This window comes from Oncorhynchus keta, chromosome 23 (genome assembly GCF_023373465.1).
Source record: "Oncorhynchus keta strain PuntledgeMale-10-30-2019 chromosome 23, Oket_V2, whole genome shotgun sequence".
In the NCBI taxonomy this organism is placed as follows: Eukaryota; Metazoa; Chordata; class Actinopteri; order Salmoniformes; family Salmonidae; genus Oncorhynchus; species Oncorhynchus keta.
Window position 1 is genome coordinate 35085730 of NC_068443.1, and position 22293 is coordinate 35108022.

General features: G+C 42.7%; 3 protein-coding genes across 6 annotated transcripts in view; 1 reads left to right on the forward strand and 2 right to left on the reverse strand.

Moving 5' to 3' along the window:
• Positions 1-120, reverse strand: part of sap130b (Sin3A-associated protein b) — a 24347-nt gene extending 24227 nt beyond the window's left edge. Inside the window, exon 1 of the mRNA XM_052477081.1 lies at positions 5-120. Coding sequence (XP_052333041.1) covers positions 5-54 — 50 coding nt within the window. The 5' untranslated portion in view covers positions 55-120. The remainder of the gene's footprint in view (positions 1-4) is intronic.
• On the forward strand, positions 23-17048 carry LOC118402224 (ATP-binding cassette sub-family D member 3-like). 4 transcript variants are annotated; one of them, XM_035800254.2, is made up of 23 exons: positions 23-162; positions 551-587; positions 3776-3871; positions 4034-4122; positions 4979-5048; positions 7345-7442; positions 7804-7927; positions 8132-8188; positions 8724-8866; positions 8993-9062; positions 9189-9258; positions 9384-9481; positions 9561-9652; positions 10251-10345; positions 10480-10552; positions 10642-10705; positions 10850-10927; positions 11023-11178; positions 11477-11596; positions 11759-11863; positions 12128-12143; positions 15870-15926; positions 16101-17048. In XM_035800254.2, exons 1-22 carry the CDS (start codon positions 53-55, stop codon positions 15923-15925), a joined length of 1917 nt encoding a protein of 638 aa, XP_035656147.1. In that variant the 5' UTR covers positions 23-52; the 3' UTR covers position 15926; positions 16101-17048. The 4 variants fall into 4 exon arrangements, with proteins under 4 accessions (XP_035656147.1, XP_035656146.1, XP_035656144.1 ...); XM_052477084.1 differs by lacking the exon at positions 12128-12143 and adding an exon at positions 872-955 and having other exon boundaries at positions 52-162; XM_035800253.2 differs by lacking the exons at positions 4979-5048; positions 12128-12143 and adding an exon at positions 4269-4338.
• A 485-nt stretch (positions 17049-17533) lies between these two features.
• On the reverse strand, positions 17534-21526 carry LOC118402227 (tissue factor-like). Its single transcript, XM_035800256.1, has 6 exons — positions 21295-21526; positions 20936-21050; positions 19370-19563; positions 18949-19130; positions 18413-18581; positions 17534-18172 (listed from the first exon to the last, which is right to left on the reverse strand). The coding sequence occupies exons 1-6, from the start codon at positions 21365-21367 to the stop codon at positions 18021-18023; spliced, it is 885 nt and encodes a 294-aa protein (XP_035656149.1). The 5' UTR covers positions 21368-21526; the 3' UTR covers positions 17534-18020.
• Positions 21527-22293: the final 767 nt, after the last annotated feature.

Genomic DNA, 22293 nt, shown 5'->3' on the forward strand with positions numbered 1-22293 from the left:
CTACCCTACCCCAGCATGCATCTCGTTACTCCCTTGGTCGGCAGATGGAAACATGGCGTCGATAAGTAAATACTTGACAGCCAAGAACTCCTCTATAGCAGGTGCCACAATCGTTGCCTTGTATCTTCTCAAGAGGAGAAGACATGCAGCCCAATTAAGTTGGTAAGTTAAGCATTGACAACTATTTTGTAGCTAAAGTGACGACCATCATAATGCTTAACTAACGTAGCCAACATTGACTAGCTACTAGAAAGTCAGACAAGAATAAGATTTGCCACCGAGACAAGTTGCAGTCTGACGATGACATAGAATCAGAGTTTTCTGTTATTTTAACATACTGTTTTAGATACGTAGTAGTTTATGGAGTTGATGTTCTCTACTGACACCGGGTGGTGGGTGCTGTCATTGAATTTAATTGAATTGCCTGCCTGCCTGCCTGCTCGCTGGTTGGTCAGATTTCCAAGGACGAACAATAATCAGTTTCCTTCCATGGCTTCATCTATAGACCCGTACTGTTATGACAGGCTTCATCCCTGTTTTCTGTTTATAGGGGGAAAAGATCATCAGAGCTACAGTTGAGAAGAGATGTAAGTGCATGTAAACAATCAATGTAACCAATACTCTTACCGCACTCAATGTTGAAATTGCTCTTACATAGGGTTGCAAAGGGTCGGGAACTTTCCAGGAAATTTCCGGAAGTTTTCATTCGGAGGTTAAGCCCGGGAATTTGGGGAATTTTTCTTACATTCATCAAAAAAGTTAGCATATAAACAGTGAACTTTTTTTGTGGGATACATATACGGCAATTATAGGTCTTGTGGCATGTTTTGGTTAAGCTATCCCTAATTCAATTCTTCCATCACACGTACAGCTGATTCTCAAGATCTTGCACACCAATGAGATGCTATTGAGCCCACACTACAACACTGTCTGAGCCAAGGACTACATGCTCTCTGTTAAGTTTTGATTACAATACTGGTTGGGGTGAATATATTTTATGACATAGATTAATCATTTATAACTTTTAATTTCTGCTAGTTAGATTTTGCTACCATGTGGGTTTTAGCTTGCTTGAGCCTGCTAACTGAGGAGTGTTAATTCACCTATTTCCATACATGTTTCATTTAAAAACATTTATCTTACAAAGGAGTTGTTTAATCTAACTGCTTAACTATTTATATGTACATGGAATTGTATTTGTTTTATTTTTGACTGTTTTTTTATGAATCTTTACAGAAAAATGCCACGGGCACTATCTGATGTGTGGAGACATTTCACTGCATCTAATGTAGAAGGAAAAGCTGTGTACATTTGCAAATACTGTGTCAAATCATATGTGAAGAATGCAACAAAGATGCAGAATCATCTGGCCAAGTGCCTAGATTTTCCTCAGTGCTCTCAACAAACAATCTCTGAGTAAAGTCCCTCTACTTCTATTCGAGGTGAAAAGGATGAATCGGACACCTTATCGATAGCAACAGCTCATGGTCCTCCTGGAAGCAGGGTTTTTTTTTTTACTCATTGGAGGAACGTAGTCAGAGATGCTGATGAATGTCATGCTCAAGCTGTGTATGCAACTGGTTCACCTCTGATGCTCACAGGCAATGTGTATTGGAAGAGATTTCTGAATGTTATTCGCCCAGTATACACCACTCCAACCAGACATGCTTTATCTACTCATTTGCTGGATGCAGAGTTCAACAGATTTCAAGTGAAGGTCAAGCAAATCATAGAGAAAGCAGACTGTATTGCAATCATCTCTGATGGGTGGTCGAATGTTTGTGGGCAAGGTATAGTTAACTACATCATCTCCATCCCTCAACCTGTATTCTACAAGAGCGCAGACACAAGGGACAACAGACGCACTGTTCTCTACATTGTAGATGAGCTGAAGGCAGTCATCAATGACCTTGGACCATAGAAGCTATTTGCACTGGTGACAGACAATGCTGCGAACATGAAGGCTGCTTGGTCTAAAGTGGAGGAGTCCTACCCTCACACCACACCCATTGGCTGTGCTGCTCATACATTGAATCTGCTCATCAAGGACATCATGGCACTGAAAACAATGGATACACTCTACAAGAGAGCCAAGGAAATTGTTAGGTATGGGAAGGGTCATCAAGTTATAGCAGCAATCTACCTCACCAAGCAAAGTGAGAGGAATAAGAGCACCACATTGAAGCTAACCAGTAACACCCGTTGGGGTGGTGTTGTCATCATGTCTGACAGTCTCTTGGAAGGGAAGGAGTCTCTCCAAGAAATGGCCATATCAGTCTGCTGATATGGACAGCCCCATCAAGAGGATCCTCCTGGATGATGTATTTTGGAAGGGAGTGGTAAGCAGCCTGAACTCCTGAAACCTATAGCAGTAGCCATTGCACAGATTGAGGGAGACAATGCCATCCTGTCTGATGTTCAGACTCTGCTTGCAGATGTAAGAGAAGAAATCCGTACTGCCCTGCCCACTTCACTGTTGCTCCAAGCAGAGGAAACTGCTGTTCTGAAATACGTAAAAAAGCGTGAAGACTTCTGCCTGAACACGCCACAGCGTACATGTTGGACCCCAAGTATGCTGGCAAGAGCATCCTGTCTGGTGCAGAGCTCAACAAGGCCTATGGTGTCATCACTACCGTGTCTCCCCACCTTGACCTGGATGAGGGCAAGGTTCTTGGCAGTCTGGCGAAGTACACTTCCAATGAAGGGCTTTGGGATGGAGATGAAATATGGCAGTCGTGTCAACACATCTCATCAGCCACCTGGTGGAAGGGACTTTGTGGATCTGAGGCTCTTTCCCCTGTTGCCTCCATCATCCTCCAAATCCCACCAACATCAGCCGGCTCAGAGCGCAACTGGTCCTTGTTTGGGAACACACACACCAAAGCACGCAACAGGCTGACCGATACAAGGGTTGAAAAATTGGTGGCCATCCGGGCAAATTTGAGGCTTTTTGAGCCTGACAACGAGCCATCCTCAACATGGTTGGAAAGTGACTGTGAAGATGAGGGCACAGAGTTTGATGTTCAAGAAGTGGACATTGAGGAGGTCCAGGGAGAAAACATGGAAGCCTGAGCAGAAGACAACAAAAGCTTGCTAGACTATCATTTTACAGATGTATGTTAAAAATGTTTTTGGGAGATGCGATGGATCTTTGGGATCATTCAATATTCTCTTTCTTTTGTTTTTCATTGAAATCATCCCATGTGAATAGTCTACTCATTTAATTAAAGTTATATTTGTAACTAAATAGTTTTAAAAATTTATATTGGAAGGATTTAATCATTTGCAATTATGTCTACTTATGATAAGGTAAAAGGTTTATGTCTCCATATGATATGGTAAATATATCCAATTAAAAAAAACATCCACATTTTAAATGATACTAATTTGCATATATTCCCATTAATTCCCATATATATGCCATTTAGCAGACGCTTTTATCCAAAGCGACTTACAGTCATGTGTGCATACATTCTACGTATGGGTGGTCCCGGGAATCGAACCCACTACCCTCGCGTTACAAGCGCCATGCTCTACCAACTGTGCTACAGAAGGACCATATATTCCTGTTAATTCCCATGGAAAGTTTCCACCTCTGAATATTCCCCAAAATGTGCAACCCTACTCTCACCACACCAATGGCCAAAATCTTAGCAATCATGTCAATATCCACAGACTTTAGCCCCTGATTTAACAAGCAGGACTGAGTTGGTGAGATTTAAAATGTTGTTTTATCTGATTTCCTCTGTAAATGTTTTGGTGTGATGTGTGGCAGGAGGCCAAGCAGGAAAAGACGGTGGTGGACAAGGTGTTTTTTGCACGTGTCCTGAAGATTGTGAAGATCATGGTTCCTGGAGTGTTCTGCAAAGAGGTAGGAGCTTTTTGACAAACGTGTTACTTTGAATGCGCTTTAACACTTTCATCTTGATTCAAATCATTTCTCAATTACTGTATGGTTATGTGTTGAGATGTTACACAATACATCTCCCACTCCCTTGTGTTTGCCTATTTCTGGTCATCTATCTGCCTGTAGTCAGGATACTGTCTCCTCATCGCTGCTATGCTGGTGGCCAGAACCTACTGTGATGTGTGGATGATCCAGAATGGGACCATGATCGAGAGGTAGGACTGCATAGAAAACCCTATTGCACACCAACACTTAAGTTCACACCAGCGACACTTTCTGAAGCAACTTCAACATGAAGTACTTGTTTAGCATTATTTGTCTTATTCGACAGCTCGTAATCCTCCTCTCTATTCCTCCACAGTGGAATCATTAGCAGAGATGTCAATCTCTTTAAGAAGCACTTTTATTACTATATTGCTGCCATACCAGGGGTAAACTAGTGTCCATGCTACATTTGCATGAACAACATTGGCCGATCACTAAACCCCTACATAACACTGTGCTGCTTGTGGTGCCTGGTAGCAGAATATGATTTAAGTGCTTATGAATTCACTTGTGTATTGTTGTTGCACTTTAATTGCATTTGTGGACATCACTGGTCTTGAAGGGTTGCGTGCTTGCACATATTAGAAATATTTTTATACCTTCTAGTCTTTTACCGTAATCCTGCTACAGTAAGTTATTTTCTAGAGCAGGTTTAATTTTGTGGTTGGGGTGGTCAAGATGAATAAAGAAATGATATCCTCGCAGCCCTACAGGACCAAACTGGCCCAAGTTCTGAATTAAATTATTCTTAGTTTCTTTTGTGTCCATTTAATTTTGCAAACCCCATCCTGCTGTGTTGACGTCTCACCAGTGGCTTTTTCCACTGTTCAGTAATTTATCAGGATACTGGTGATAGCCTTTCATAAGATCCAGTATCTCACTCTCACCCCAACTAGTTGGGTCAGTTTAAGGGGCTGACCATCCACAGAACAAACACATCTGGTTTTAAATGTAGAAAGTATTACTCTACTTTTGCCCTGTGTGTGACATTGTGTGTGTGTGTTCACTTTGCATGTTGGTTTGCAGTGCAATCATTGGTCGATCAACAAAAGATTTCAAGAGGTTCTTGTTCAACTTTATAAAAGTTATGCCATTTGTAAGTGCAACTTTCATACAATTTTTCTAGCTTATTTGTTTTCTTAATTGTCTTTTACCAACCGTGGATATTTAAATTAAATATATAACTTTATATAACATTATAATTTGTATTTCTACACATGACACTCTCTATACAGTATATTTGATCATGTACAGTTGAAGTTGGAAGTTTACATACACTTAGGTTGGAGTCATTAAAACTCATTTTTCAACCACTACAAATTTCTTGTTAACAAACTATAGTTTTGCCAAGTCGGTTAGGACTTCTACTTTGTACATGACACAAGTCATTTTTCCAACAATTGTTTACAGACAGATTATTTCACTTATAATTCACTGTATTCCAGTGGGTCAGAAGTTTACATACAAGTTGACTGCCTTTAAACAACATTGAAAATGACAGAAAATGATGTCATGGCTTTAAAGCTTCTGATAGGCTAATTGACATCATTTGAGTCAATTGGAGGTGTACCTGTGGATATATTTCAAGGCCTACCTTCAAATTCAGTGCCTCTTTTCTTGACATCATGGAAAAATCAAAACAAATCAGTCAAGAATTGTAGACCCCCACAAGTCTGGTTGTAGACCCCCACAAGTCTGCAATTTCTAAATGCCTGAAGGTACCACGTTCATCTGTACAAACAATAGTACGCAAGTAAACACCATGGGACCACGCAGCCATCATAGGAAGGAGACTGTTCTGTATGGTCCTTCTGTAGCTCAGTTGGTAGAGCATGGCGCTTGTAACGCCAGGGTAGTGGGTTCGATTCCCGGGACCACCCATACGTAGAATGTATGCACACATGACTGTAAGTCGCTTTGGATAAAAGCGTCTGCTAAATGGCATATATTAAGTTCTACATATTAAGTTCCTAGAGATGAACGTACTTTGGTGCAACAGCAAAAGACCTTGTGAAGATGCTGGAGGAAATGGGTACAAAAATATATATATACACAGTAAAACTGTATCGACATAACCTGAAAGGCCACTCAGCAAGGAAGAAGTCTGCTCCAAAACTACCATAAAGCCAGACTACTGTTTGCCACTGCACATGGGGACAAAGATCGTACTTTTTGGAGAAATGTCCTCTGGTCTGATGAAACAAAAATGGAACTGTTTGGTCATAATGACCATCGTTATGTTTAGAGGAAAAAGGGGGAGGCTTGCAAGCCGAAGAACACCATCCCAACCGTGAAGCATGGGGGTGGCAGCATCATGTCGTGGGGGTGCTTTGCTGCAGGAGGGACTGGTGCACTTCACAAAATAGATGGTATCACGAGGAAGGAAAATTATGTGGATATATTAAAGCAACATCTCAAGAAATCAGTCAGGAACTTAAAGCTTAAATGGGTCTTCCAAATGGACAATGACCCCAAGCATACTTCCAAAGTTGTGGAAAAATTGCTTAAGGACAACAAAGTCAAGGTATTGGCCATCAGTGGCTATCACAAGGCCCTGACCTCAATCCTATAGAAAATCTGTGGGCAGAACTGAAAAAGAGTGTGCGAGGAAGGAGGCCTACAAACCTGACTCATTACACCAGCTCTGTCAGGAGGAATGGGTCAAAATTCACCCAACGTATTGTGAGAAGCTTGTGGAAGGCTACCAGACACGGTTGACCCAAGTTAAACAATTCAAAGGCAGTGCTTACCAAATACTAATGCGTGTATGTAAACTTTTGACCCACTGGGAGGGAACATGATGAAGGAAAGAAAAGCTGAAATAAATCACTCTACTAGTATTCTGACATTTCACATTCTTAAAATAAAGTGGTGATCCTAACTGACGTAAACAGGGAATTTTTACTGTGATTAAATGTCAGGATTTGGGAAAAACTGAGTTTAAATGTATTTGGCTAAGGTGTATGTAAACTTCCGACTTCAACTGTACTTATGATCCTACTGTAAAACAGGTAACCTCATGATTTGGGAATGGTGGTTTAGGTAGGGGTTAATATTGTGCCTATTAGGGAGAGAGTTTGTGGGGGAGTCTGTACTAAAACAAAGATCCTGCCTGATTACTAACAGACTGGTGATCCCCGGCCTATAAGCCTTTGAGTTTTTATGAGGTTATCAGGATTCTTCTGATTTATTTACTCCGTGCATAAATCTGTTCCACTGGATGTCATAAGGTGAATGCACCAATTTGTAAGTCGCTCTGGATAAGAGCGTCTGCTAAATGACTTAAATGTAAATGTAAATAAATGCCATTGGTTTGGTATACTCCCACTATAAAATGTCATGCACTTCTTTTTAAATGAGACCACTATCATGGCCCGTTTCCCTGTTTTCAGATCTCGCTAGTCAACAACTTCCTGAAGCTGGGCCTGAATGAACTGAAGCTCTGCTGCCGTGTTCGACTCACCAAGCACCTCTATGACGAGTACCTGCAGTAAGTCCTTCTGATACCTGCTTCTTGGAGAGACAATTTGTGTCTTTAAACAGACAGAACATATGTCTATCTGCCATTAGCTGGTGTCTTGTGGCAGATGCTAAGATTTTAAACGTCACCCAAATCGAGTAGCAGGAGATTTGGTTCTGGATGATGATTAGCCTTTAGCAATAGAGTTATATTGGAAGGATTTAGCCTTGATTCTCTATATGTTTCCTAGCCCCAAATCCAATAGTTACTTACTGATGTGAGGAACAATGACTTCAGAAGCTCAAAGTAATAGAAAATACATAACACACTTGCCAAATTCGGGTTTCATGTTTTCACCACACCATCCTCCCATCCCTAATCTCCTCTCCAGAGGTTACACATACTATAAGATTGGTAACCTGGACAACCGCATCGGTAACCCTGACCAGCTGCTGACCCAGGACGTGGAGAGGTTCTGTAACAGTGTGGTGGACCTCTACTCCAACGTCAGCAAGGTAACCTGCACTTTAATAGCCTGGTTATACAAGACCGAATGCTTCAGACTTATGAAACTAGTGCACCATTCAGTCGGCTCAACCAGGCTACTAAAACAAATCCTCTGAGGCAACAAATGCTGCTCAAAGCCTGATACAATCCACTGCTATTGACCATACACTGTGCCTGTGATGAGTAGACTTGTTTTTTTCCCCCACCTTCAGCCTTTATTGGACATTGGTCTGTACATCTTCAAGTTGACTTCAGCCATTGGTGCACAGGTGAGTCTTGATCTGTCTAATGTAGTGTTAGGTTCTAAATAAAGAGTAAAAACTCAGATGATTATTAAAGCTGAAACCAAGTTTATTCGCCCAAAGAGTCAAGACAGCTGAACAGACAAAGACATCTTCACACAAGCACTAGTACAGTATTTAAACCTTCCTCCGATGCTGAGTCTCCTCCTTACACCTCTGAACAGCCAATACACCTCTGTTGCTAAACAGAACTTTAGTGATCTGTTCTTCCTCTCTTCATCTGACCTGACCTCGGACCCAAATTCCTCTCTCCTCCCCATAGGATCCCTGATGTCTAACAATAACATATTCTGACAGAATGTAAATGTTCTACATTCCCCTCACTCCCACAGTGACATTAGGATTTTTCATATATTCAAGTTTAGAAGTCATAACCCATCAGTAGCCTTCTATGCCTACATCTAGTTTCAATTGAAACCATGAAAATGATCATCCCCAATGCATCCGCACAGTAGAATAGAGTTTCTAAAGCTTCTACTCTACATACATCTATCCCCCACAGGGTCCTGCCTGTATGATAGGATACCTGATGTTCTCTGGGCTCATCCTGACACGTCTGCGGAGGCCCATCGGGAAGATGACGGTCATGGAGCAGAGGTACGAGGGAGAGTACCGATTCGTCAACTCTCGCCTTATCACCAACAGGTCAGTCAGACGCACGCCTCTCCTTTCCACTGTTCCTCCTCTCTTCTGCTTTTTTTTTGGACAAATCATCGTTCATGTTCTTTTTCCACTGTGAAAATAAACGGTTGAATGTTCTGTTTCCCACAGTGAAGAGATTGCCTTCTACAATGGAAACCTGAGGGAGAAGCAGACCATTCACTCTACCTTCCAGAAACTGGTGAGAGGGTTTGGGACATTCAATGTATCTTTGGCGATAGTTGACTTAACTATGGTGTCAGACAAGACCTATACTGCGGTGGATATGCAATGTCTTTACGTTACATTCTGCCCCTTTTACCCCTAGGTGGACCATTTACACAATTTCATTGTCTTCCGCTTTTCAATGGGTTTTGTGGACAGCATCATTGCTAAGTGTGAGAATACTTGTCTTGTCATTGATTGGAAGTTTGTAGTATTATCATTTGGGGTATTTCTATCATCTCCACTGATGTGGTTTAGTAGTAGCAGAGATAAATACTTGTTTTCCCCACCTCTGTAGATATTGCCACTGTTGTCGGGTACCTGGTGGTGAGCAGGCCGTTCCTGAACCACACCCACCCACGCCACCTACACAGCACCCACGCTGAGCTGCTCGAGGTGAGGAGAGACAAAGGGAGTGTGTGTGTGTGTTCTGTTATGGTACAGAGCCTAACTTCCCTCTCTGTTTCTCATTCAGGACTATTACCAGAGTGGGCGTATGTTGCTGAGCATGTCTCAGGCCCTGGGCAGGATCGTCCTGGCTGGCAGGGAGATGAGCAGGCTCTCAGGGTCAGTCATACACAATGCTCTTATCAAACAACTGGTTTGGCGGTTCACTGGTAGCCTGAATGCCCATCTGTTTGCACTACCATGCTGACTCCCTGTCAGTTATTGCGATAGAGTTCCAATATTTACATAATCCTTGAGATTGGAGGGTCGTTGTGGGGGTTATCGAATCAGGATCCTATCCTCTGTTCTCCTCGACCTCATTAATGATAGAAGGCTTGTTCATATTTGAAGATTGGTGTGAGGCCAGACTGTTTGGCTTGACAATGACAGCGTTTGAGTAAGCAAGAGCACAAACGGATCTGGAAACTATTGAGACGTTGACCCAGTAAACCATTGAACCAATTGGTGTGTATTCAATGGTTAATTGGTTCGTTGGATCAATAGTTAGCTGGTTCATTGGTTCTAGGGTTCAGCAAGTCCATGGTTTACTTGTTCAGAGTTTATGGTTCACCAGTCTCTCTCCACTTGTTCTTCTCTCCCTCTGTCTGCTGTGGCCTCCTGAATGACTCCTGTTGTCCCCTCCTCACTGATTCCTGCTGTCCCCTCCTCACTGACTCCTGCTGTCCCCTCCTCACTGACTCCTGCTGTCCCCCTACAGGTTCACCGCTCGTATCACCGAGATCATGAAGGTCCTGAAAGAGCTGAACTCTGGGAAATACGAGAGGACCATGGTCTCTCAGCAGGGAGGCAGAGGTGACCACTACATGTTCCCTGATAATGTATTGAGGATTGATATTGTTGTTGGATAGTAGTGTCATGCAGGAAAATTAAAACATATTACTAGTTGAAGTTGCTTTTGGGATTTTCTTTTTGTCATACATTTTCAGATAGTGAATCGCTAGATAGAATCACCCTGGTCCCAGGAAGTGGTGAAATCATCAACAAAGACAAGATCATCAAGTAGGTGTCTAAGAGATACATATTATAGCAGTACAATAAACAAGATGAAATGGTTCATAAAGTAGGCATTTATTTTCCTTGTGTCTCAGGTTTGAGCATACACCTCTTGCAACGCCTAATGGGGACATTCTTATCAAAGACCTCAGCTTTGAGGTGAGTATCTCAAAGGATCAACTCCGTACTGAACCATTTGATACAATTCATGAAATCTAAAGACCTATGATGATGGTTGTGGGACTGTTTCATCTGTAAGTGCAGACAGATGAACTGTGCCTTCCCTTCATCTGCTAACCTAAGGTGATGTCAGGGACAAATGTCTTGGTATGTGGCCCCAACGGCTGTGGGAAGAGCTCACTCTTCAGAGTCCTGGGAGAGGTATGAGAGATCAACAATTTGACGAAAATGCCTGTTATGCTGCTTTTGTGTTAAAGTTTTCCACTCATGGGTATTAATGGATGTCTATCTCTTAGCTCTGGCCTCTGTTTGGTGGCCGTCTCACCAAACCTGAGAGAGGGAAGCTCTTCTACGTTCCCCAGAGGCCATACATGACCCTAGGCTCTCTGAGAGATCAGGTGATCTACCCAGATACAGTGGAGGACCAGAGGAGGAAGGGGACCTCTGATAAGGTAGTCTAACTAGCCAATCACATCTCTTTACTAGGACAATATCCAATCACAGCAGCCCTTTACTGGACCATATATCTAATCACATCTGCTCTTCACTGTATCAAGATATTGTAAGGCCCCTCAAATAGAACTGTCATACATGGCCTCTGTCAGTAGGGTGTGGTATGTCAGAGCACGCGCACACACACACACACACGCACACTCGTTGAGCAAACAGCACGCATAGCTTGTGCGTGAGTGTGTATGTGTTTCTGCATGTCTCTGTGACATGGTGTTCGTGTGTTGTGCTGGGGAACAGGTGCTGAAGGATTACCTGGACAACGTCCAGCTAGGTCACATCCTGGAGCGGGAGGGAAGCTGGAACACAGTCCAGGACTGGATGGATGTCCTCAGTGGAGGAGAGAAACAGAGGATGGCTGTAAGTCCAAAGAAAATAATAGTGAAGATGTCGGTCATTTATTTTTTGTCTCTGCAAAGCTTTTGTCTTGTGATGACTTTTTACAAGCACATTGGGTTATAGAATGTGTGAAGGGAGCTTTTCATTGATCTGTCTCGCTCTCTCTCTCTGTGTGGTATCTAGATGGCCCGTCTGTTCTACCATAAGCCCCAGTTTGCCATCCTGGATGAGTGCACCAGTGCTGTGAGTGTCGATGTGGAGGACTTCATCTACAGCCACTGTAGGACGGTAAGATGCAACACAGACTATTATTGAGATGATAAATGATTAGGTCATTTGTCAATATATTGATGATTATTAAAAATATAATATAAAATATAATATAATATATTGTGAGCGGACCGAGTACTTTGAGGTTGCTCTAAAGCGGAAAGGTGGAATAAACGAGTCGGGGAGCAGGTTTTCTTACATTGAACAATGTTCTCTATTGAGGTATTTCTTCTCAAACAATCAAGGATGATCTCACAAGGAAAACACAAATCTTCTTTACAGGAACAAGGAACACAAGGTGAGTAACTTTTAACTATAACATAAATTACGGGTGTGTCACCGCCTTAACTATCCGTTCGTGGAGAACTCCCTTCAGGTGGTGGTGCGGATCCGTGGTTGCCATTCCCAAGAGGTAGTTTGTCCTCTTCTCCCATCCGTCCAGTAAGTCTTCTCCTTTGGAGAAGCAATCACTATTTTTTCCTCCAGTCTCCCCCACTGCTGGTTCCCTCCCTGTCTTGTAGGGGGAAGAGAATAGGTCATTAGTACTGTCAGCTGTGCTTAATTGCCTCTGATCACCTTAACTCATATGCCAGGCTGGGCTACTATCTGTGGGACCAGCCTGCCCCCTGGTGGTCCTTCCACATACCTCCCCCCTCAGGAACGGACCGGAGGGTCAGGCGCCAGAAGCGCCGTCTTGGTCGCTTCGGGACAGGGCGTCTGCATTCCCATTCCTCGATCCGGCACTGTGGATGGCATGGAAAGAGATGGTTTCTTGCATTACAAACAATCTGGCTATTCTGTTGTTTCTCTTACCGGTCATCCACATGAGGGGAACATGGTCAGTAACGAGGGCGAACCTACTCCCGAGTAGGTAGTACCGGAGATATGAGGGCCCACTTAATGCTAGGGCCTCTTTCTCTACGGTAGCATATTTCCGTTGCTGATCACTGAGCCTTCTACTTATGAAGAGAATAGGCCTCCCTGCTTCGCCTTTACCCTGAGCTAGGACAGCCCTGAGCCCCGTATCTGAGGTGTCTACCTGCACAGTAAACTCTTGGGAGAAGTCAGGAGCCTGCAGGACTGGATCAGAGCACAAGCTATCTTTTAGCAACTGGAAGGTGTCTGCCGTCTCTTCCTTCCATGCTACGCAGTTTGCCAGGTTTTTCTTGATGAGGTTCGTGCGGCGATAATATCCCGTTATCCCCAAGAAGGCTTGGACATTCCGCTTCGTATGGGGCCGAAGCCAGTCCCGAATTGCCCTGGTCTTTTCTGCCTATGGGCGTATTTTTCCGTTCCCCATGGTGTATACCAGGTATTCCACTTCGGACAGACCCAGGCAGCATTTTTTTGGGATTGGCTGTCAGCCCTGTAGCCTCCAGGCTCACGAGCACCGCCCCCAAATCGCAGGAGGTGGCTATCCCAGTCCTTGTTGTGTACGACCACATCGTTTATGTACGCCGCTGTGCACTCTTTATGGGACTGTAGAATGGCATCCATGAGGCGTTGGAAAGTTGCCGCAGCACCATGCAGTCCGAAGGGCATCCTCACATTCTGAAAAATCCCCTCTGGTGTGGCGAAAGCAGTCTTTGGGCGGTCCTCCGGCGCCATGGAGCGAAGCACCCGATACGTCGAACGTAGAGATGGCGTTCAAGCCCCTAAGTCATTGCAGAACCTCATACTACCGTCAGGTTGGGGACCAGGACTATGGGACTGGACCACTCACTCGTAGATGGCTCGATCATCCTCAGCATCACCCTTACCTCGTTTACTAGCGTTTACTCTGCATGTCTCAGGAATCTGATATGCACCTTCTTGCCAGGTTCAGGGTGGATATGGTGAAACAGGACATCTGCTTGCCCTGGGAAGGGAGAGAATACCTGGCAGGAGAGTTTGGCCACGGCACACCTGTATCGGGGCCTCCTTTTTTCTTGTCCTCCACTGCCATCAAAGCCACACACTCTCTTCCATGGTACTTCTTCAGCAGGTTGATATGAAAGTTGGACCTTCTTCCTCCTGTCAGGTTGCTTGATGCGGTAATTGACCGGTGAGACCCTTCCGTTACCTCGTAGGGCTCCCCCCACTTTGCCAGCAAGCTGTGTTCGGCAGTGGGCACGAGTACCATCACTTTCTCTCCCATGGTGAACTCCCTGGGTGTCGCTGACTTATCTTAGGCCCAGCCTTGAGTCTGTTGCTCCTTCTCCATATGCTCCTTTACTATGGGCCAGACTGCCAACAGGCTGTCCCGCATCAGGGTAACATGTTCTATCGTCGACCGGAATGGGCAGGGTTGGGCATACCAGGTCTCCTTGGCTAAGTCGAGGATCCCTCGACATGGTCTGCCGTACAGCAATTCGAACAGGGAAAACCCTGTGGACACCTGGGGTACTTCTCGCAGGGCAAACATTAAGTGGGGCAGAAGCATCTCCCAGTTTTTCCCGTCTCTGGACCACTCTTCTCAACGTGCTTTTAATTCGTTTTGTTCAGGGGTTCGCACAAACCGTCTGTCTGTGGGTGGAAAATGCTTGTGCGTATCTGTTGAACCTGGTATAACCGACACAGGTCCTTCATCAACCGGGACATGAACGGGGTTCCTTGGTCGGTTAGGATCATCTTGGGAAGGCCCACCTGGGAGAACAGCACAAACAATTTCTTGGCGTTTCCCTTTGACGACATGTTGTGAAGGGGTATGGCCTCAGGGGAACTTGGTAGAGTAATCTACGACAAACAGGATGTACTCGTGTCCTCTGAATTTTGGGAGGGGTCCCACGAGGTCCATAACTATGCGTTCGAAAGGGGTTTCTATAATGGGAAGAGGAATCAAAGGATTACGCAGGTGGGGCCGTACGCTGACATTGATCACATGTCCTACAATACCTGGCCACATCTCGGGTGACACGGGGCCAATAGAACCTCTGCATGATTCTGTCGATCGTTTAGTCTCGTGCCAGGTGTCCTCCTAGGAAGTGGGAATGGGCTAGCTGTAAGACAGTATCCCTGTATGGTCTAGGCACCATTAGTAATTCCTGTTTTTCCCCCCTTCGCTGTACAACCCAATACTAGAGATCCCGCCTGATTGAATAGTAGGGAAGAGAGTGCTCACCTGATATGTCAACATTTCTCCCATCCTTCCCCTTCCTCATGGCATCCCGTAGGTCTGGGTCTCTATGCTGAGCGGTGCCGAACTGTCCCTTTCATTCTTTGGGCAGGTCGACCTCGATAGAGGGGTGTGGAGGTTGTTCCCCATCCCTGTTGGGGGTGCCCGAGGAGAATCCCTTCCTGGTTCCCTCCTCTGACGGGGCTTCAAATATATCCGGTAGCCTCTGGTCGCTCCTTCCTTCCTCCGTTGTGTATAACCCTTCGTAGGTGTCTTCATCGGATATTTCCCTGTTTTCGGAGGCGTGGGGTCTGTATTTCTTCCTCTGCTCCAGAGGACGAGGCTATGTTTCCTTGTAGGGCTACTACCTCGGGCTTGGACTTGGTTTTTGTCTTTCTCTGCTTTCCTGCCCCCCTGCGGTGGCCCGGACCTAGGTGTGTGATAGAGAGACGTGAGTAAAGGTGAGTAACTTTTAACTATAGCATAAATTACGGGTGTGTCACTGTCTTTACTTTCCGTTCGTGGAGAGCTCCCTTCAGGTGGTGGTGCAGATCCGTTGCCATTCCCAAGAGTTAGTTTGGCCTCTTCTTCTCTCTTCCGTCCGGTAAGTCCGGAGAAGCAATCACACTTTTAATTTTTTTTTTTTTTTTTTACAAATGTATTTATTTATCCCCCCTCTACAGTCTCCCCCCCACTGCCGGTTCCCTCCTCTGTCTTGTAGGGGCAAGAAAATAAGTAATTAGTACCGTCAACTGTGCTTAATTACCTCTGATCACCTTGACTCACATACCGGGCTGAGCTACTATCCATGGGATCCTTCCACATATTGTGAAAGAGGAATGAAAAATAACCAGGAAACTGATGCATGTTTACAGGATGCTGAGAAAGTGGTTTCTGAGCTTATGGGATGTCATATTTACCTTTCCTTAGGTGGGCATCACGCTGTTCACGGTTTCTCACAGGAAGTCTTTGTGGAAGCACCATGAGGTAAGTCCTTTCACACTGAATGAAGAAACATGAAATTACTGCACATAATACCAATAAAATGGAGGTGAGTACCAGAACCCTGTTATTTTTCTTTTTTTTAAATGCAAATGTATCACCTATTTGCTTAGAAGATACTGTTCAAATTCTAACCAGTGATTTCTGTCTCTTCTCCAGTACTACCTGCACATGGATGGAAGGGGGAGCTATGAGTTCAAACCCATCACCCAGGAAACGGTGGAGTTTGGGTCATAACGATCTTACCATAGCCAAGTATTGCACACAGAGATGGTCCTAAGTAATTCTGCACTTCATGAAGCATAGAGCACAGAGGTCAAGTCCTAACATCTTAAAAATGTTACGCTGGAGTATGAAGACTGAGCGCTCTCTCAATGTCAAGAGAGAAATACCTAAACCTGTACATTTAAAGGTAGGGTCTACAATATGGCATCATCATACACAGCACGGTACACTTCCTGCTTACAGAAATAATAAACAACAAAATTTATGTCTGCTGAGACCGACAGTATTGGTTCTTCCTTAGGACAGATTTTGAATTCTGTTGTTTATGCCTGGAAACAGGAAGTTGCCCCGCTGTGTATGAAGATGTCATATTGCAGTCAACCATTTGCAGACTTGTGTGTCTGTATGGGTGAGTTTTAAGTGTATATGAAGCAAATAATGTACTAAAAAGCTAGCCTTACTGATTTTGTTTCCCCCGTTTTATTTATGTTAATGTTGCATTGTTTTTAATTATTTATAATGTTCAGTTTTGATGTTAAATGAATTGAAATGTCAAGAGTTCCATGAAGTGATGTTTTAAATGTTTGTCTAGTGCAGTTAACACTGAAGTGCATTCTTCTTTCATGAAGCCAGTTACTGTAACTGTATTTTTAAGCATAGATAGTCTGACTCCGTCAACTACGATACCTGAAAATGTATTGTTTTTGTCTCCTATAGTAAAATCCTTAAGCTTAGGTTAATGTACAGTAACTGAACTGAAAGTTGAGCTTTGATTATTTTGTTAAAAGGGGATTGAGGACGTGGGAATTTTGTTTTCATAGGATAGTTCAAATGCAATAGATTTGAGCTGAACTACACATGAATATATATTTCTCGAAACAATTTCAAGGTCCTCTGTCTTCTGTTCTACAGACTGTTCGTTGTCGTTCTGTTATATCAGAGCATAGTTTGTGCATCCCAATAGTCTAAAATGGCTTCCTCTTCTTATCCTTTCATTTATCCACACTGATCTTGAAACAGTTGGGAAATTGAAAGCTAATCCCCCTGAAGGCGTCTGGCAAGGACTAAGTTAGGGGAGGTCACTTTTTAGATTAAGCTACACAGGGCATGTCTCGGAGGTCTCTGGCACTGTTGCCAATGTGATTGTGGTGTCACCCCTTTGCCGAGGTTTTCCACATGGCTTACTGGGTCATAAGCTGACAAGCAGACATTGAGCTACTATCAATCACTATGAAAAGCCTTTCCTCTTGTCTCAAATCATGTTTGAAACTGATATAACTATGATAGATCATTTTAAAGGCAAACCAGATGGCACTGTTGTCAAAGTTCCCTCACATGGATATTGTTACATGAAAGACAAATGAGAATTGAATACATCTGAATTTAATTGTAAAAAGTACTAGAATGCAAAGTCATCACAAGTAATACTTTTCCTACTAACCTTCCTCTCATTCAAAAGTACCAAAGCCATGTTTCAACAGCACATGGACGAATCCTAGTCAACATGAACTACACATCATCAACATATAAGACAATAATTCTTAGACATGCACCAATACACATATAACATAAAACATTGATTGAAATAAATACGATTACATTTTTCTTATATACATAGTGGCAAACATAACATGTATTTCTCAACAATTAATCAAATGTACTTGTTCAACATATAAATAAGTAATGTAAAAAAAACTATCTAGCCATTAAAAAGAACCAGCTCATAATGACATTTAAAAAGACAACACTAACATTTCACATTTTCCAGTGTTTTGACGTATTTGTGCTAGATTATTGGGAGCACAGCTTCCTCCCTCAAAGGGTTGGTCAAGTAGCACCATCACACACACACCTTTACACTGGACTCATCTGCAGGTTATCCTTGTCCACAGTTTTGGTCTTTTTGCAGCAGCAGCGTTTACAACACACCACAGTGAGAGTGATGAGGATGATGAATATAGCCAGCATGATGCCAATGGCACCTGAGATCACACCAAAGCTGAATTCTGAGGAAAGAGAGAATTTAACATGATCATTTAATTGAAGTTCTTGAAGTTACTAAGCATTGTTGCAGACAGTAAAAATGACTATTCTAACTTGCCCACATTGCAATTTTTTTTATCAATCATATATGTTGTAGTTACTCAATCCGCTACACATTTAATTGAATCCACTGAATTTCACCCTTCTTCAATTCCCTCCACCTCACCCCTAACACATGTGTTTTGCATTGTGGGGTCACTTACCCTCAAAGATGGTCTTGTTCTCTCTGGGTGAGCACTGCGCCTTGCTCCAATCTCCCAGTCTCTTCTGTGCAGAACGAGAGGGGATATAGGCTGCCACTATGACGCAGTAGCTCTGTCCTTTATCCAGATTGGTCAGCTCGACATCTCTCAGGTCTGACATCTTCTCTTTCTGTGGACAGGAGTTTACAGTTGAGTATTAATTTCAAGTCGAACACTATTTGGGTTGTCATTGGAGGGAATCGACAGGTATCTGGGACGGACTGGGGACCAAAAATTGGCTTTGGCATTTCTAACATACTGGCCAATTCCTTCCGTCCAGGCCCCCACAACGGCAATTATTTTTCCTACAGGCCCCCCATTTTTAGCCATATAATTGTAATTTTGGGCAAACCCCTCAATTTAAACCTGCCCACTGGGGTAGAAATGGACCAGCCGATCTGGTATTTGACGGAACTGCTCTATGGCCAGTCCTCCCTTGACCGGTATAGTCTCAAAAGCATTTACAATAAATGTATGTCCATGACTGTTCAATTCACCTTTCCTGTGCTCCCAGCTTTGTTGTATATGACTCTGTATTTCAGGTCGCTCTTGAAGATGTCTCTGATCGTTAACAGCTGGTCATCTTTGTAGAGTGGAGTGAGAGGGTCCTGGATGTGGAGCGTCATCTTGGTCTTGTCTTCGCTCTGCACAATCTTGAAAGCGGGTCCTCCTATTTTAGCTGAGAAGAGGATGCAAGTTAGGCACCATAGCCTTAATTTGAATACCGTTACTAACACAGCAATGAAGTATTTAATCCCAAAAATATATATAACCAGCGAAATTAACCTTTCTACTATAATAATGCTATAATGCCATTATTGTATAACACAATAACAATGTAAATAATGAAGAACCTAGAAGAAATGTTACTATATGACAATGCAATTTAGGGCAGATTAATAATGTGATGACACTCACTGTGTGTGTAAGGGCTGAACCTCTCGGCTCGGGTGTAGGGGAACTCCACAAGGTCAGAGGTAACACCGGGTAGGGGTTCTGATAGGATGTCGGCAGAGTAGGTCTCCTGCAGGTTCCGCAGCTCATTGGTGAGGTCACACTCTGTCCTCGAGCTCCGGATGCAGTGAGGATTCCTTTGTCTGTCCTTACCAACCCTGAACAAAACACAGTCCATCAGTCAGAGTCCTTGAACTGCGCTTTTCTGTCATTCACTTCAAATGAACGAAGTGGTAGTGTGTAGTTGGGTGTTAGGTATACAGTTCCCTCTAATTATTGGGACGTTGAAGCATTTTTTTGCTTCTTTTGGCTACATACTCAAAAGGTTTAGATTTTAAATCAAACAATTACTATGAGGTTAAACTATAGATTATCAGATTTTATTTTAGGGTATTTTTGTAGATATTGGTTTCACCATTTAGAAATTACAACACTTTTTATACATAGAACCCTCCCTGCCCCATTTTAGGGGACCAAAGTATTGGGACAAATTCACTTAATGTGGTAAAAAGTTAAGTATTTGGTCCCATATTCATAGCATGCAATAACTACATGGAGCTTGTGACTTGTGAACATATTTGTTGGCTGCATTTGCTGTTTGTTTTAGTAGTTTCAGATTATTTTGTGCCCAATAGAAATGAATGTATTGTCATTTTGGGGTCACTTTTATTGTGAATAAGAATAGAATACGTTTTCTAAACACTTCTACATTATGTGGATGCTACCATTATTATGGATAATCCTGAATGAACCGTGAATAATGATGATTGAGAACGCTAACCTCCCCTGTTATTGCAATGAGAGGTTTGCAGGTCTTGATATGTGTGTCTAACTTTCTCACTCATTATTCACGATTCATTCAGGATTATCTGTAGAACTGTTTAGAAACATTCTATTCTTATTTACAATAAGTGACTCCAAAACGACACAATACATTATTTACCATTCATTTCTACAAACAGCAAATGGATTCAACAAATGTGTGTCCCAAACTTGATGTAGTCATTGCGTGCTATGAATATGAGACCAAATACTAAATGTTCTATTACACATAAGTGAATTTGTTTCAATACAGTTGGTCCCCTAAAATGGTGGTGACTATGTTATATATATATTATATGTTATATATTTAGCGTCTGCTAAATGACTTAAATGTAAATGTAAAAACTATGTATAAAGAGTGTTGTCATTTCTAATTGGTGGAACCAATATTGTACACACACACCCTCAAATAAAAGCTGAGAATCTATACTTTAATGACATAGTAATTGTTTGATTTCAAATCCAAACTTGGGGTATAGATCCAAAAGAAGAAGGAAAAAAATGCTTCATGCCCCAATAACTACGGAGGACATTGTAGGTTGTACACTCCGTTTTTAGTTGTCATTCTGTTGACATATAGTAAAGTATTCACCCAGAACGTGGCCCATTTGATTGTGCTGACTGGGATGTTTTTGTTGTTGTAGCAATAGTGATGTGATGATGAACAGTGCAGAGTGAGAATGCAGCGATATGATGTTGGCTACTTACCTAGAAAATTCAACAGTGTATGTGTAGTTGGTAGGCTCAGGGCCCCATGTTAGAATAGTCTTGAAGTTATTGGACACCCACTGAACATCCATTGCCTCAGGGAAATAATCTTCACCTGTAGCCCAGGAGAAAAAAAAGCCAGGATGAGTTAGTTATCTGTTCTGCACAATGTAGATGTACTACAGTACATTGATAAAACAAATCAAGATATCATCCACGAAGTAGGCTTTAGCCTAAAGATGAAATAGGATCTATAGCCTACAGCTATGGATTTAAATGCACATATTTGACACGTTTTTCCTCTGAGTCGCAGGGCTGAGTAATTATCAAATTCTGATTATCAAAACGGTCAAACTTACCAGCTGCTCCAATTGTGAATAGTACCGATGAGAGTAAAACTCCGAAGTGAAGGAAAGTCCTTACAACCTCCATTATGATAATCCAAATTGTTACGGTAGCCTCTTTACTATCGAATGCGAATTGTGAACATATATTTTTTCCCACCCCCAGGTGAAACGCGTGTAGCTGCTGTTCGTATAAGAAGTCATCAAAGTTTGTCAGATAACTGCACAGTGCTGCTGGTGCCCCACTTTTATATCGCACTGAATTCGCGAGTGGTCTGTAATGTTGAATGACTCATTCAACAATAGCTCCACCTCCCTTACAATTTCTGCAAGAGCATTGCGATTTGTCACTGGTTGAGCATGCTGCCCGAATAATCTGTCGAAGCGTTTATTGTCCATATATGGTTAACCGGATGATGGACAAGCAACTATACCTGTGGCTTGCCATGGCAACGTCGTAGCGGCGGCGGGAATGGAGACATTGAAGCTCATGGAAATTTGAGTCAATGTCTGCATTTGTTGGGAGTCATCTTTTGAAGCTGTATTTTGCGTTCTTTAAATAACTAGAATGATTAGTTTCAATGTTATATAAAATGTGAACTATAAATGACCATTATGCATTATATATATATATATATTCTAAATGATTATATAAAGAAATATTTGTTTTCATGGAAAGCACTTGCAAAATGTGTTGTGAAAAAATGTGTTGAGTGGAATGTTATTATTTCTGAGCATACACTCAATCAGAAGCAATTTGGCAGCATAAAAAAAGTCCTGTTCACACTAAATTAATTAATTATTTCTAAATGTTTAACATAAATTAAGGCTACAAGCTTCAATTAAGTGTACAAGTACCCAACCCATGACATATTTCTTTGTACGTTGCCATAAGGGGTGATTTAGTGCCTGAGAGTGGATAAGCTCGAAATTCAGCATGGTGAATTAGCTTTAAGTGAAAAGATGGACTGAGACACTGGTGTACCTGCATTGACACACACCCTACAGACTATG